This window comes from Penaeus chinensis, chromosome 27 (assembly GCF_019202785.1).
Source record: "Penaeus chinensis breed Huanghai No. 1 chromosome 27, ASM1920278v2, whole genome shotgun sequence".
Classification (NCBI taxonomy): domain Eukaryota; kingdom Metazoa; phylum Arthropoda; class Malacostraca; order Decapoda; family Penaeidae; genus Penaeus; species Penaeus chinensis.
The window spans coordinates 10,142,520-10,160,019 of NC_061845.1; the positions used below are offsets into that span (position 1 = coordinate 10,142,520).

Here is a 17,500-nt window from a genome sequence, read left to right on the forward strand (position 1 = left end):
TAGGAATTATAAAATAGATCTTTTTATTATTATTATTATTATTATTATTATTATTATTATAATCATTATTATTATTATTGTTATTATTATTATTATTCTTGGGTGGTTCAAATTTTTGTTTTCATTTTCGTTCCCAGGCACTCGGCGTGGCCAGATAGACTCTTACAAAATAACAGTTACTTCCGAAGCAACATTTTCTTTTTCGTGGCCAAAACATTTTTTGGATACAAGGAAATATTCACATGGGTAAAGAGGCCACTCTCTCTCTCTCTCTCTCTCTCTCTCTCTCTCTCTCTCTCTCTCTCTCTCTCTCTCTCTCTCTCTCTCTCTCTCTCTTCCTTTCATTCACGCTCTCTTTCTCTCTCTGTGAGGGTGACAATACCTATACAAGTCTGTTATTTATAATTATTATTTTTTACATTTTTTTTTTACAAAAAGTCTGTAAACAAACACAAAAAAAAGACACAAAGTGATCATTCTCCACTTTTTTTTTTTCTTTTCTGTTTTCTCTCTCTCTCTCTTTTTCTGTTACCTTTTTAACTCTCACAATTTTACAACATGAAGTTTTCGGTCTTTTTTTTTAATATATTTATATATAGATATATTCACTTTGGAAATAATGACAACAAAGCACAATATGTTCAGAGATATAAAAAAAAATAAATAAAAAAAAACTTTTTTTTCTTTTTTTTTTTGTTTTTTGTTTTTGTCTTTGACTGGGTGGGTTTAATACCATCAAGAAAATCTGTACAAAACTTATATGTCGAAAAAAATGAATTGGGTCTTTAAAAAAAGGATTCGTCTTTGACACAATTACAGCAAAATTTCCTTATTGCAAAAGCCCTTAATTTGTCATCTAAAAAAAAGAAAAAAAAAGAAAAAAAAAAAGCTCACTGTCCTACAAAATGAAAGGGGGGGAAGGGGGGGGGGAGGAGACGGGCACAGATACTACAAAAAAAAAAGAATAAATATCCTATTTAATTCCCTCCTTAAATAAAAAGAACCATACACCCCTTTATACAAATACGTGAAACTTTCTAAACTTTCAAAAGAGGGAATTTTTACGACAAAAAGCAACAAAATCAAATTCACTCCTAACTCTTTTGACTTAGAAAAAAATAAAAATAAAACATTCACAATGAAGATCTAACATACAACGGTGTCAAAAATGTTGCATCCACAATATATCAATATAAAAAAAGGAGTGAGCGGGAGGGCGAGAGAGGGGGGGTGAGGGAGGAGGGGGGAAGGGGTGGGGAGATATCTTAGGCCATCAAAACTTGACATCGAAATAGTCGGAACGAAACATTTTTTTTAAAAAGTACACAAAAACATACATATATAAAAGTGAGAGTAAAAATAAAAAAAAAAAAAAAAAAAAAAAAAAAATGTGAGAATTACCCGGAGGCGAAACATAATATATGCAAATAGTTTTAATGTTATACACGAACACACTCGACTACAAACAAGTTACACGCTACAACACACGGTCCAAAAAAGAGGAGAAAGAAAAAGCAGAGAAAAAAAAAATATATATATATAAATATAAATTAATCCAAGTTTCTTCTTTGAAATCTGTCACTGCTCTTAAATCCACCTACAAGAATACAACTATAACAGGAGATGCAATGATGACGAAAAACCGAAAAATAACATCGGCGAACGCAGGCTCGGGGAGGCGGCCATCTTGGAACACCCAAACCCAACCCTGCGAGCCGTTTTTCTGGTTCACATGCGGATTAACAACGCGAGTGATGACGTCACGTATACACAACAGAACAGAGGAGACGAACTGTCAAATAATCTGTTTTGTTCACTTAACTTTGAACGTTTCGGAAAAAAAAAAATAAGTGTCAATATAACAAGACAAATTACAATAATAATGCCAATAAATGTCCTCCAATACAGAATTAACAATAAGATTTTTTAAATCGAAATAGGTCATCTATGGAGCTGAAGAGAACAAATTATCATCATTAGGAGAAAAGATAACTTTAAAATAAGAAAGATTCCATTTAAGAATCGGCTAATTCCTGGATCAACCCAAGACCCGCCGTCACTGCACACAACTTGCACAAGAAAATGTATAATAAATAAATAAATTAATAAAGCAATGTACAAATTAAGTTAGATTTAGGAAGTTTATGAGTGACAAACATGGAGCCAGTCTGAGCAAGAGATTGCTCAAACTATATATATATATATTTCTTTATTATGATTCAATGTGCGATTATTTTATACACCAATGTTCTGACGATGATCGGATGGCAAATGGAAAGGATTTTTTTTTTTTTTTTTAATTCTTAGGGATGGATAGGAAACGGCAACAGTTCCCGTTTTCTTTGCGGTCGTGGCAGTGGCGAGGGATTCGAGGGGAGACTCTTCCAGGGCCGATGAGAAATTTTATGACAATCTTTGGGATATGCTGTTTCGTGAGGGGAACGGACACGCGAAGGAGCGGGGTCCAAGCAAATAGAACTACAAACATTTACGTTTTCCACATCATTAAACTTGACTTTTTGATATCATACAGAACTTACACACTTGAGCAATGGCTTATGATCAAATCTGTACACGGGGAGAGAACTTTTTACAATATGTACAAGCTCATATGGATAGTTCAAGCACCAAAATAAATTAAGTCCTTTACATTTTTACAGGGAAAAGTCTGGACTTGTAACATAATAACCTTTGGTTTCCAAGCCTGAAGCTCATTCGTGAGAAGAAAGCCGAGACTGCATTGTTTGGCATTGCGAGAGTGAGGTCGTGGTGGCGCGTGGGCGCGGGCGGCGCCGCCCACACTGCAGCCACCACCACGCTGCAGCTCCTGTCGCCCCGCCCGCACGCCCACGCCGCGGCGGGGCGCTGGGCGGGCGAGCCAACAGCGAGTGAGTCAGGGGCAGGGGGAGGCCCCCTGGCGAGGTTGCAGGCAATAAATAAATGATGCGGCCCAGGGCGGGCCGGGCCGGGCCGCACCATACGTACGGCCGGAGATCCTGAGTACCGCCGGCCGGAACAACACACCTCCGTGGGCGGCAGGTGACTGTACAGCGGCGCCGCCTACATTTTACATCCCCAGGATGAGACGCGGGCTTCTCAAGCCCACACTTTGGTATGCGGGAGGGACCCCGCGCGCCCTCAACGGCCACGAGGGGCAGGAGGCCGCTGCCGCCGCCAGCGTCACGCCCACGCGGGGCGGGGCGGGAGGGGGCGCCGTCAGGACACGTCGGGGGGCGGGGGCGGGGGCGGGGGAGAGAGCGCAGGTGCGGGTTACAGCACCACTAGCGGGGGCCGCCATCAAAGCGACTCCTGGGACGACGTGGAGCACTTGTCGAGCGACGCCTGGTCGGGGTGGCGGATCCGCGGGGGCGGCGGGGGCGACAGCCACGGGTGCTGCAGGATGCTGTCCAGCGACGGCCGCTCCGTGGGCCGCACCCGCAGGCACCAGCGCACCAGGTACTGGCACTCCTCGCTCACCGCCGAGCGGAAGTGCACGCGCGCCGCCACGATCTGCTCGTCGTGCTCGAACGGGATGTCGCCGCACACCAGGTCGTAGAGGAGGATGCCCAGCGACCACACGGTGGCCGGCACGCCCTCGTACTGGTTGTAGCGGATCCACTCGGGCGGCGAGTAGACGCGCGTGCCGTCGAAGTCCGTGTAGGTCTTGTCGGAGAGCAGCGCGCCCGACCCGAAGTCGATCAGCTTGAGCACCGGCCGCCCCTTCGAGTCGTACGTCACCAGCAGGTTCTCGTCCTTGATGTCCCGGTGGATGACCCCGGCGGCGTGGCAGTCGCGCACGATGTCCACCACCTGAGGGAGGGAGGGAGAGGGGGGTTAGTCCTCGCGCAGAGAGGGGGGATATCTATGTGTATGCAGACACAGGCACAGAGATACACGGTCTCAGACACACACACACACACACACACACACACACACACACACACACACACACACACACAGACGGGTCCTCGCTGGCGCTCACCTGCTTGAACAGCGACCGCGCCTCCGCCTCCGGAATGACCTTGCGCTCCGTGATGTAGTCGAAGAGGTCCTTGCAGGGCTCGGGCCGCTCGAACACCAGCAGGAAGGAATCGTCACGCTCGATCCAGTCCAGGAGCTTGACCACGTTGGGCACGTGGGTCACCCGCAGCAGCAGGGCCACCTCTCTCGGGGCGCGCCGACCCCCCACCTGAAGGAACACAGAAGAACACGTTGAGTTTACGGGAATTACATTCTCTCCACACGTACATTGTGTGTGTCCAGAATATGTATATGTATATGTATATGGATATCTATATGTTTATGTATACACATATATATAAATACGTTTATCTACATCTATATATCTGTATAACAAAGATGCAGAAGAGAAATCAAGAGGTCATTCATTAATCCACTTTAAAATACGAACACTTAACAACGCTATTCAAGTTATGTGCCCCGAGCCCTGCGTAGCGGTGTCGGCCAGTGCTCCTGGACCGCATTCCTGACAAGGCCTTGCCCCCCCCCCCCCTCTCTCTCTCTCCCCTCTCCATCTCCATCTCATCTCATCTCATCTCATCTCATCACCTCTCTCTCTCTCTCTCTCTCTCTCTCTCTCTCTCTCTCTCTCTCTCTCTCTCTCTCTCTCTCTCTCTCTCTCTCTCTTCTCTCTCTCTCTCTCTCTTTCTCTTCTCTTCTCTCTTTCTCTCTTTCTCTCTTTCTCTCTTTCTCTCTCTCTTCTCTCTCTCTCTCTCTCTCTCTCTCTCTGTTTTCGAATACATTTCCCAAACAACTAACAAACACACACACTCTTATCTGGCCATCGCGTCAGCTCCCCCTCAGGCATGGTACCAGGCGGCGAGGAGAACCAGCGGATCGAGCAGGACGTAAGAGGGAGAGGAGCTAAAGGAAAGAGAGAGGAAGGAGGGGAGGGGATAAGATGGGGTAAACAAAACAAAACTAAAGATTTAAAAAAGGTGAAACAATGAAGTATACGCAGGAAGGAAGAAGAAAGATGTAGAAGAAGCAGCAGAAGGAGGAGGAGGAGGAGGAGGAGGAGGAGGAGGAGGAAGGGGGCGACTCTGCGGTGACTGCGGCTACCGAGTGTCGTGCTTGACTGCTTCTGCTGCCCCCCATCCCCCACCCCCTTCCACACCGCCATCGCCATCAAACCAAAACCTCCCACGAAACGCATGTCGTGACTCCAGGAGGAAGAAGAAAGAAAAAGAAAAAGAAGAAAAATAGTCCCATCTGAAATACCAACAACAGACAAACCAAAATCAAAACATGACTTATCCCCCCCCCCAACCCACCCTCGCCTCTCCTCTTCAAAAACATCCAAAAGAACCGAAGAGACAAGTAAATAAATAAAAAATTACCAAGAGCCACCCACGGGTAGTGAGGGCTGGGGGAAGGGGGGGTGGGGAAATGGAGGGAGGGGGGGGGGTTCGGCATTCCTAGGCACTGGCGGACATTGACCACTGCCTCAGCCGTCCTTCATGTGGGTGGCTGGGTGGGCTGGATAGGTGGATGGGTGGATGGGTGGGTGGTGAGCGTGGATAGGAATGAAAACGGGAGCTAGGAAGTAAAAAAAAATATATGATAATAATAACAAATAAATAAAAATAATAATCCTCAAAAAGGTCAAAGAAACGGGAAATGTGTGAAGGACAAGATGCTTTTGAGGCTGCTTGAGGATTAAGTCTAGATGACGATGACGATGACGATAATACTAAAAACGACCGCTAATGAGGGAGGCGGAGACAACAATAATATACACACAAGGACCTACGAAGACGCATGGAAAGGGGAGGAAGGGGGGGGGGGCAGAAAAGGCCAAGTCACCCTTTAAATCCCAAACAGCAACAATGACCCCGCAGAGACAAACAAACACAAACACCTTCGCCCTTGAAACGAGGCCTCAAACGTCCGTACGAACGGAGAAGTGCCTCCAACGCACTCCCCCCCCCCCCCCCCCCCCTCCACCACATCACGGTGACGCAGCCATGCCCAATACCCTCCACCCCCTCCCCCTTACCCCTACCCCAACCCTCCTAGCTCCCCACAAGAGCGCACCTGTTATACCTTAAGCCTATTGACGGCCATAGGCCTCCCAAACCGCATTATTAATTCCCGCATCGCCTCTCGCGCTTGTTTGCCGTCTGTCTCCCTGCGTGTCCGCGTCTCTGCGATGCGAAAGAACGCGAGGGTCTGCCTCGCTGGCACCCCTCCCCGTCTCTTTCCCCTCCCTCCCCCTTCCCTTCTCCCGAGGTAATGGGACGGTGAATTCCTCTCAGGGCTCGGGGATTCCCAAAAACGAAGCTCCAGCCTCCCACTCATCCCTCCTCCACTGGTTTCCTCTCCTCTCCTCTCCTCTCCTCTCCTCTCCCTAAGCCTATTCCCATCCCCCCCCACTCACTACCCCCCCCCCCCAAAAAAAAGAACTAAACACCGTGCCCATCCACTTATCCACGGGCATAGGCCTCTATCCACTCGCACCGAAGCGAACGAAATGCGGACACACAACTTGTCCCTGCGTCCATTCGTTTAATCTCCCCATCGGGCGAGCGGGAGCGAACAGATGCCAGGCTACTTAGAGGCTCCCCTGGTCATTCGCCTCTTGACAGACAGACAGTCACATACGAAGACCACTGCGCCAGAGAAGAGGGTCAGGGCAATGAAAATGGTGCAATAACGCAAAAAAGAGCGAAAGATCATCATGGCAGATGATGAGGGAGGCTGCGGAGGAGGAGGAGGAAGGGAGGGGGGAGAAGGGGTAGACGGAGAGGGGGGGGGTAGAGTCGCATACCAGACAAGGCTAGAAGAATCGGGTTGAGAGGTAGGTCGAGAGGGGAGGGGAGGGGCATAGAGGGGGGGGGAGAGTGGCAGAGGTAGGGTTAGAAGAGGCGAAGTTAAAACTATAATTTACGAAGACTGGAGATGAAACAAAAATGGCAGGGTGCGGAGAAAAGAAAGAGAGAGAAAAAAGATAAAGATTATGAGTCGACCAGATGGGAAAGGGTGGAAGATTCCGACACGCAGGCTGAGAAATGGGGGAGGAGATGAAAGGAAACCTGAAGGAGAGGGAGAGCTGGAGAGGTAGAGAGGAACCGGAGAGGTTGAGAGTCTGTAGAGGCAGAAAGGGTGAGAGGGAGAGGGGCAGATAGCAAGGAGAGAGAAGACAGACGAGACAAGACAACCATGATCTAACACTGGTCACTCACTACCCAAATATCCACCTCCCCCTCGCCATCTCCTCCCCGCCCCCACTCCCACCCACCCCTCCTCCTCCTCCCCCTCATCAGCATCTCCGTAACAGGTTGGTATGCGAGACGGAGGAGGGAGGAGGGAGGAGGGAGGAGGGAGGAGGAGGAGGAGGAGGGGAGGAAGGGAAGAAGGAGGAGAGGAGGAGGTTACAGCGGCGTTGCGACGTGAACACCGGGGGTAAAAAACGGAGAGTGTACGCGTGCATGTGTGTGTATGGTTGTGCATTCGGCGTGAGTACGAGAAAGGGAGTTCAAGTGCGTGAATGAATAACATGTCTAAGTAAGTGTGGGTAATTAAATACATGAGTGAATGAGTAAGTGAATAGGTGAGTGAGTGAATGAGTAAGTGAATAGGCGAGTGAGTAAATGAGTAAGTGAATGGGCGAGTGGGTGAGTGAGTGAGAGAGCGAGCGTGGGTACGTGCAGGGGAGGAGCCGGCCTCTGGGTACGGCCTCAAGAATGGGCACACGATGACTAGATTTCGGGGTACGCCGGGCTATGGGCGGTTCCTCACGTGACCCGCGTGTGGCCGGAATCATTTCATTGTTTTGAGTGCTGATGGCAGTGGAATGTTCGGCGGGAGGGGGCGGGGGGAATAGCACAAGATGGTGAATTGTAGTAGTAGTAGTAGTAGTAGTAGTAGTAGTAGTAGTAGTAGTAGTAGTAGTAGTAGTAGTAGTAGTAGTAGTAGTAGTAGTAGTAGTAGTAGTAGTAGTAGTAGTAGTAGTAGTAGTAGTAGTATAGTAATAGTAATAGTAGTAGTAGTAGTAGTAGTAGTAGTAATAGTAAAAGTAGTGGTAAAAGTAGTAGTAAAAGTAGTAGTAAAAGTAGTAGTAATAGTAATAGTAATAGTAATAGTAATAGTAGTAGTAGTAGTAGTAGTAGTAGTAGTAGTAGTAGTAGTAGTAGTAGTAGTAGTAGTAGTGGTAGTAGTGGTGGTAGTAGTAGTCGTGGATTTTCTGCCGGCAAGACTCCAAGTAAAGGGGCGCCCTCCTCGGCTGTCCTTGGGCATTGCCGTCACGTTTCCCCGAAAAGACCGCCCGGGCGAGTCGGCGAGGATTCCCGCGCGGCCGCTCGCTGCAGAAACAGGGCCCGGTGCGGAGTCTCGGGCCGATCCGCGAACAAGCCGTTACGTGGGAGACTGCTGCAGTTGTTTTTGTGGGGGGAGCAGTCATGGTGGTGAGTAATGGCAATGGGTAATGGCAATGGTGGTGGTGGTCGTAGTAGTCGTTATAGCAGCAGTGGTTGTGGTAATTGTAACTATGGTGTTGGCAGTGGAAGTTGTGGAAGGTGTGGAAGATGTGGAAGATGTGGAATCCGCAGGAGCAACAACGCCAGAACTTATTAAGCGTCGCGCGAGTTTGCTGACGCGGAAAATAACCCGAAAATTACGTCATCTTTCTCTCTTTTTTTCATTTTTTTTTTTAACAAGCCCTACCTTTCTCATCAGCTGATAACTATCTTTCACCATTTAGGCCTAGAGAACCAACAGCCACGCCCCCTTTAGGCCTCCGATAACAACAGCACCTTCCTTCCTTTCTCTTTCTCTCTTTCTCTTTCTCTTTCTCTTTCTCTTTCTCTCTCTCTTTCTCTCTCTCTTTCTCTCTCTCTTTCTCTCTCTTTCTCTTTCTCTCTCTCCCCTCTCTCTCTCCTAGGCCAGCCACCGTCGCTACGAGGTTCGCCACCACTCACAACTACCATTACTAAGCCTACTGCTGAACACGATCTTGAATGAACAACGAACCTACACACGCACCCCCCCCCCCTTTCACAACTACCCCCATTCATGCCCTTTTTCCCTCCTCTGCCCCTCCCTCACCCCTACCCCCCCCCCCTATCTACTCTCAAGATTTCGTGGGTAAGACAATACACACCTCACCCCCCCCCCACACACACACACACCCCACGCATCTGCTTTCATTCTCAGTATGTGGTGTGTGTAGAGAACAGGAGAAAAGGTGAAAGAGAAAAGAGGAAAGAGAAGAGAGAAAAATGAGAGACGAGGAAAAAGGAGAAGAGTAATGAAACTGATGCGAATGAAAAGAAGAGATAAAAATAAAATAAAAGATCAAGAATGATGACGTCACACGCAACCCTCGCCATTCTTAACTTTTCGCCTCCCCCCGCCCCCCATCCTCTCTCCCCCGTCCTTCTAACCTTCTCTTCCACCTCCCTATCTGCTATCAGCAAACTGTTATCTTTATAATCTCATAAACCCACAGGTGTGAAGGCTCAACCCCCCCCCCCCCCCAAACACACACACACGAGTATGGCGTACTCGAAGGCGCGTAGGCGTAGTATTCCTTACACACACACGTTCCGCCCCCGCAGCCAAGCACAGGTTTCTCTTTCGCGTATTCATCATTTTCTTCCTTTCCACCTTTTATTTTTCCATATACAGGCGTGGAGACCATTAATGAATACCAGCCTCCTTTCGAGCGCATCCCACGCCCACAAACGCACACGCGCCTACGCCTACAAACACACACACACTCTCACACACAAACTACGCCAGAGTACATCTAGGCGAGTCCATTCAGCACCCGTGGGGGAGGGAGGGAGAGGGAGACAGACGGCTCTACAGCCAGGAAATGTTTGTGCGTGAGTGCGTGAGTGTATGCGAGTGTTTGACGTACATACAGACGCGGCTAGGGTCGTTACCCCTCCCTTCCCCTCCCACTACTACTACGGTCACCCTACCACCCCCCTCGCCCTCGCCCTCTCCCCCGCCCTCACCGTAGCGCCGTTCCTTCCTCGAGTACGAATGAACGGCGACGCTAGCTCATACGCGCGTCCTCCCCCTCCCTCTCTCCGCATGAACGCCGCGTACCCTAAACGCAACACGAGCATAGGAACAAGAGCGACGTGGGCGGGAGGAGGGCTGAATAGTAAACACACCAGGGAAAAAGAGTTCGAAAAAAGTGAAATTAATAACAATAGCCATTAAATGCAAATGAAAAAAATAATAATAATAAAAGGAAAAGGGGGTGGACAGAAAAAAAAAGGTTTCATTATCAAAATGACATGCCCATCATCTGACAACATTCCCCCCCTCCACCCACCCACCCTCCTCCCCCAGACGTAGTACTACGACCGCCGTTCCTTCGCCTGCCTACCTGCCCGCCCTTCCCGCCAAAAATATAAGGATTCTTCGGGCCTTCCCGCCAAAACTGAAACATTTTCCCGCCATGTGTTAGAAGGATCCTCCGCTAAGGAAACATGACCACCTTTCGATCGCCCATTATTCTATTGGTTCTTTTAAATCCCAAAGGAAGTGCGCGTTGGCGACAGCAGAGCGAGAAAGAGTGAAAATAAAACCCAGCAGAAGAGGAACGCGCTGTTCGGAACCAACAGACGCCCAGACACGCGTGTGCGTCCTATCGCCGGCTAAAAATAGAGATTGAGGAGGAACAGCACAAGGAAAAGAGGAGAAGGAGGAGGAGGAGAAGGAGGAGGAGGAGGAGAAGAGGAGGAGGAGAAGAGGAGGAGGAGAAGAGGAGAAGGAAAAGGAGGAGGAGGACAGCTAGACAGACAGACAAAACAAGAGGCGAGGACGTACCCAGAAAAAAATGAAACCTCGCGTGTGTCAATGGCCTTAATAAGAAGTTACGGAGCCAAGAGAACAACCCTTTTTCAGGTGGTCAAAGAGGAATAGAAAAGGGAGCGAGGACAGGGAAGAGTGGGAGTGGGGGAGTGGGGGAGGGGGGAGGGGAGAGGGGAGAGGAGGGTGCGGTTTTAGGGCGAGTGAGGGGCGCAGCAACCAACTAAAGCCTTAGCAACGTTACTTCAGTTCCCCCCCCCCCTCTCCTCCTCCCCCACAACTCTCCCCACCCAAACAAGATCTCCCCCTCTACACTTTTTTTTCTTTCCTGAAAGTCTCTCCAGACTCGGCCGCTCATTCACTCGCTCCTCTTAGCAACACGGCGCGTAGGCCTATCCGCGACCCCACGCACGCACGCACGCACGCAGACACAGACGCGCACTCTCTCTCACACACACACATGCACATACACACACACATACACACACACACACACACACACACACACACACACACACACACACACACACACACACACACACACACACACACATACACACGCATACACACACTCACTCACGCACCCACGCACGCACACACACACTCTCCCGCCCGCAAGAAGACCCACGCCGCCCGCCACACCACGCTACCACCGCCGCCACGACGCCCACCCGCCCCCGGACCGGAAATCGACAAGGAGGATCGAATTAGGCGACCGGCAAGAGTGTCCTGCGACCGACCGACAGAAACCTTGGCAGTTGACGAAGGCCAGACACGGGAGGGGGAAAGGGGGGGGAGGGAGGTTGGTGGGGAGGGGGGAAGGGAAGAGGGGGAGGTTGGTGGGGAGGGGGGGAGGTGAATATGAGGAATGGGAAGGGCAGAGGGGGGGGTAGGAGAGGGATATGGGGGAATGGGGAAGGAGGGGGGAGTACAAGGAGAAGTGGATAAGAGGAATGGGGAAGAAAGGGGGGTAGGGAGACGAATATGGAGAGCAGGGAAGAGGTGAATGAACGAAAGAATGAGAGCGCGGGAGAGAGAGAGAGAGGGGGGGGAGGGGAAAGATGCCTTAGAAATGAGCATCTACAGGTCACCCCCACATCCCCTACCTACCTCCCCCCCTCCCTTCCCTCCACCCCACCAGCCCCAAACCTCCTTCATTTGAAATTTAAATCCTACGCAGGATTCTACAGGACGGGGAGGAGGGGTGGGTGGGGGGTTGAGGGGGGGAAGAGAGCTATGGAAGAGGAGAGGAAGGAAAAGGGAAAAAGCAAGGTGCCGACAAACTGACTACCAGTGGAATCGAATAACATCCGGGTGATTAAGCTCAATTAAAGACTTTATTCTTTCTTCGGCGAGACCTCACTTCCCCCCTACCCCCACCCCAACCCCGTATGCACCCCCTCCTGAACAGGCGCGGAGGGAGAGGACCCGCTGCTGGTATGTCCGCTGCAGGGACGCATACGGTTAGGTATGCCGGTATGCGCGGCGCTCGCCACCGCCGATGCTCAGGCCGAAGCGGGGAGGGCGGGGGAGAGAACAAGTAGAAGGAATTAAGGAAAACGACGGAAGAGTAAAGAAAGAAAGAAGGAAAGAACAAGAGATAAATGGATGGATAAGTTGCAAGAGGAAATTTAAAGCGTGCCCTCACCCCCACCCCCCTCATTCTCCCTCCTTCCCTTCTTCCTCTTCGTGCAGATTCCGCGCAAAATTCGGGGCGGGGCGTCGCATTCCTCGTGCCCTAACTGAAGTGGCCGCGGGCGGGAGCGAGAGGGGGGGGGGGGGCACCTGTACACGAACTGAATACCCTCCCCCCCTCCTTTTCTTCTCTCTCTCTCTCTCTCTCTCTCTCTCTCTCTCTCTCTCTCTCTCTCTCTCTCTCTCTCTCTCTCTCTCTCTCTCTCTCTCTCTCTCACCTGCTCCCTCCTTCACGTGCCAACCTCAGCGGCAAGGAGGGTAAAGGGGAGGGGGGGAGGGGAATCAACACTGCAAGTTGCAGAGTCGACTCCTGTCACGTGCCACCCATATCCGCAAGCATATGATGCTCCCAAGACCCACTCCTCTTGCTGTAACCAGAGACGTCGGTGTGCGGTGCCGGTGCCGAGAATGTTAGTAAAGGTAATGCGACGACTACCACCATTACCATCGCAGTTCCACCACGACTATCACGACTTCCCACGACCCCATTCGAAGACGACTTAGCACAGAAACGACCGGGTCATGTATCGTTGCCGTCGTACCTACGACCCAGCCCCCTCGCCGGGTCCCTTTCGCCCACCCTTTCTCAGCCAAACGAGAGAGAGAGAGAGAGAGAGAGAGAGAGAGAGAGAGAGAGAGAGAGAGAGAGAGAGAGAGAGAGAGAGAGAGAGAGAGAGAGAGAGAGAGAGAGGGAAGAGGGCATAAAAGGAAAGGAAAAGACATAAAACAATAAAGATAGGAGGCTGAGAGAGAGAGAGAGAGAGAGAGAGAGAGAGAGAGAGAGAGAGAGAGAGAGAGAGAGAGAGAGAGAGAGAGAGAGAGAGAGAGAGAGAGAGAGGCAGAATTCTCCTTCCACCTCCGTCTCCCCTTCCTTCACCTTCTCCTCCTCCTCCCCACCCACGCGCCTATATGCTCCCCTCTTCCCCCGTCCCCTCACTCTCCCCTCAGAGACAGACACGTCGGGGAGTATCGATCGGGACAAGACCCCAGCCACGGCCCGAGACCCCGCCCCTTCTCTCCTCTCTTCTCTTCTCCCTTCTATTTTCTGTCTGCGTCTTGCATGTCTGCCTCTCCTTTTCCCTTTCCCCCGCCATTCTTTATTCTCTCTCTCCCTATCGCTTTCGCTAGGGAATGCGGGGAAGCAAAGGAGAATAAGCAATTCGGCATAAAAGGAAAGGAAAAGACATAAAACAATAAAGATAGGAGGCTAAGCGGGAGGCAACGGAGAGGGGGGGGGATGGAAGAGGGGAGACGAGCAAGCATAACAAACAAGAAAAAAATAATAAGGAGACACACGACTTCCGTATACAGACAGCCTTCCTCGCTCCCTCTCCTCTCAGAAAAACCCCCCTCTCCCCCCTCCTGGCGAGCTACGCATTAGAGCCTTCGTATGCAACAGCCCCCCCTCCCCCACCCCCCGTCTCCCCTCACTCGAATGCGAGGAGACGAGAGGCGAGCCTACTTCCCCTCTCCCTCCCCTCTTTTACCTGGCCTACTTTTGTGGGGATGCAAAGTGGTGAGACGAAGATGCAAGAGGGGTAATGAAGATGGTGCTTAAGGCGGGGGGGAGGAGGGGGAAGTGGGAGAGGGGGTCGGGGGGAGAAGATGAGGGGAAAACGTCACTAAGTGATGCTTGGCTTATCCTCATTTTTCAATTGAAAGTGTAATTTGCGAGATGGCCAATGCCAGGGAGAGAGAGGTGCGCACACAATAGCGAACAGAAGTGGAACAGTTCCCCTCAGCCTCTCTCTCTCTCTCTCTCTCTCTCTCTCTCTCTCTCTCTCTCTCTCTCTCTCTCTCTCTCTCTCTCTCTCTCTCTCTCTCTGTGGCATAACAAACCGAACAACGCAGACGATACATACAACCCTCCACACACTCAGGGATAAACAAACACTTCCATACCCGAACCCAGGCAAACACACGCACACGTACACACTTATCTACATAATAAAATATAAAAAACAACAACCCTTAGATCCAGAAACATAAAGTGCATCAAAATCGTCTACAAGAATAATAAGACCACCAATAACTACAACGACAAACTGTACTTACCATTTCCCATGCTGTGATTTTGGCTTTGGCAACTTGTTTGATGGCGACGGGGGCTCCATCCCTCACTCTCCATCCGGAGTAGACTGTTCCGAAGCCGCCCTTGCCAAGGACTGGCCCCACTCGGTACGTCTCTTCTACGGGCCGCCCATTCCCTACAGAGGCCGCCCGAAGTTGTTGGAAGGGGGGAGAGAAAAACAATGTGAGAAAGATGCACTAATAAACAAGATATTTTATTACAAATTGCACAGGAAAATGCTGCTGCGCGCGATTAGTAAAGCGAATAATATCAAAGGCCTTTTCCAGAAAAAACACTTCCAATAAACGCATGTGAAGAGACAAACAAAACTTCCTTGAGATAAATAGGTTTCCGAGAACCCAAGCGACGAACAGCTCACAGGCGCGCTTCCTTCATCACACGACACCGGAAGCTGCCCTTATCAGAGAGCCCTGCGCATCACCACTACCTGCTACGTGCACAATGGCTCACCGGCGCACACATATATACAAACGAGTAAACAAGGAGAGAAAAAAAAACAAAAGAAAACGAGGCAGACCAAAACAAAAACAATAGACAGTCTGACCTACTTCCGTGCGTCTCAGGTCAACAAACTACGCATGGTCATCGAAGTATGCACGAAATAACTGGCCCGACCTCAGACCACCACTACAAAACACAAAACAAGTGACCAAGGAGCGCACATTAGCTCTGCCAAACACGAAGGAGCGGGGGAAGGATGGCGAGGAGAGGGTTCAAGTAGTCGAGGAGGAGGAAGGAGGGGGTAGGTAGGCAGGTACGGACACTCGAGGTGAGCAAGCCAAAACAAAAACAAACAAAAGAAGGGGGTCAAGCAACATGACCTCGTCTGCACCGCGTCTACAGGAGCTTCCACCAACGTCGACGAAGGCCCCCGCCCTCCGAAAGCACACGCAGACCTCGCACAGGAACACCTTTAACCGTGAATAGACGCAACACAAACACGGTCGCGCGCCAGGCTGACCCGAGGTCCCGACGCCATAGTAGGTCAAAACAGCCACTCGGGAAGGGAGGAGAAGAAGGGGGGGGGGAGGTACTTTTAAAAAAACAAACCCACACAAAAAAAACACATTCCTCCATAAAAGGACAAACACTAACACCACAGATAAAAAACCAGGTCAATCTCTGCGACGTCATTTCTTGCGAGAAAAGGGTGCGTAGGACATCCCTCCCTTCCCCCCCAACGCCGTCCTTCGAGAAGATACAGTATCACAGCGTCATCCTTTCGCCATAAACGAAGGAATGGGAAGAATGATAGAGAAAAAATGAGGGCTCATTCCGAAAGCAACTGCGTAGATCCAACAGACAGGACTCTTTCGCAAGGATGGTCACAAGTTCAATCTGGTTTCGGGAATAAAGCTTTAAATTGAACACAATTTCCCGTGATTATCTGAACATCCTTTGAACAAAAACAAAACTACGAAAGCATCAAGAGGACTTAACACAAAAAACAATCGTAGCCAGAACATATGTTGGTCACGAAGCATATCATATACACGAACTATATTACGTCCGCCGAGATCAAAAGCCAAATAACCCTCGTTCCAGCACCATTTCACAACCAATAACAAAGGGAAGGCGTGATCTCAAAGTCACAACAAAACATGTGACAGACAGCGTGTCACTCAACAAGCAAACAAATACAAACACTGCAAATACAGTAAGAAAAACGAGTTGTCCTTCCCTAAACGACCCTCAGACTAAATACAAAAACAAAAAACTACATACAATCGCCAAAAAGGAAGATTAACCATACACCACCACAACCCAGAACAAGAATAACAACAAAAACAACAACAAACAAGTGATTACGGCAGCCAAAGACATTATCAATAATCCAAAATAAACAAATTTACACACTAAAATTCCACAAGTTTAAAGACCATCTTAACTGCCTGAATTCTAGATCACAAGTATCTACCTGCCTATAAGTTAGCAACACTCAAACAACACTGAACAGACTAAGAACCTATTTCCACAATCTAGCCTCCATTCTTGGTCGTTAAATGGACAAATGGACATGAGATCTCGACCTTTCCTGACACCTATATGAGAAATATAAACGGTAAACTATAACATAACAATCTTCTCTACAAACGCAAACATATAATTAATGTACGATAGTAACATCTTAATCACCTTTTACTTACGAGACAAAACAACCTTCTCTTTCATGAGCGAAATTCTCCTCATTCTCACAATAACAAACCCGATAACAATAAATGCAATGAAGATGGGGAGCAAAAGTCGTTGCACTCTTCGTTGCAAAGGTAAATAACCCCTGTTTCAGCACCCTCGCCCACCCACCCCCCACGTGGGCTGTTTACATAGAAATGTTTGATATTATGTAAATCTTCCTCGACCTAATCAGAGAATCATGAGCCAAAAACAACACTGCCTTTGGCCCAATTAATGTGACGATTTTACACGTGGAATCCTAGAACACTGATGTCAGGGTACATAAGATGACAAACACGTCGCCATAAACAACAACAATAGCTTCCACACTCACACAACATAAACAGTTGCGTTCTAATTGCTCTATACACACGTATACCTTTCATTCAATAATTATTAATACTTATCACTGAAGCATAACACTATTCTATCTTAAACACATCCATAACATATGTGACTGCTCGAACACTACTACCACTCCATCCCAACAAATAACAGCTTGAAAATCACCTCTCGTCGTCAAGGGAACTGTGACTCTCGACGAAGCTGTGGCATTGGATGTTGCAGGCTTAGTTGCAGATGCAATGGGGCCACACTTTGAGCACATTTTGCAAGACGTGGCCTTTCCGTCGCTGCAGAACACGGGCGGAGCGACACTGCTAGACTGTGGCGCCATGCTTGCGATGTGAGAGATCTTTGGAGAGACAATAACGTCCAACATATTCCAGATTACTCATTCACTCGAAATTT

General features: G+C 49.4%; 1 protein-coding gene across 1 annotated transcript in view; it reads right to left on the reverse strand.

The window, feature by feature from the left end:
* Positions 1–17,500, reverse strand: part of LOC125039573 (serine/threonine-protein kinase pim-1-like) — an 18,024-nt gene that overhangs the window by 252 nt on the left and 272 nt on the right. The window contains exons 1-4 of the mRNA XM_047633667.1: positions 17,261–17,500; positions 14,539–14,690; positions 3,983–4,189; positions 1–3,810 (exon numbers count right to left, since the gene is read on the reverse strand). The exon at positions 1–3,810 is cut by the window's left edge and continues 252 nt beyond it; the exon at positions 17,261–17,500 is cut by the window's right edge and continues 272 nt beyond it. Of these exons, the coding sequence (XP_047489623.1) occupies positions 3,298–3,810; positions 3,983–4,189; positions 14,539–14,690; positions 17,261–17,471 (1,083 nt within the window). The 5' untranslated portion in view covers positions 17,472–17,500 and the 3' untranslated portion in view covers positions 1–3,297. The remainder of the gene's footprint in view (positions 3,811–3,982; positions 4,190–14,538; positions 14,691–17,260) is intronic.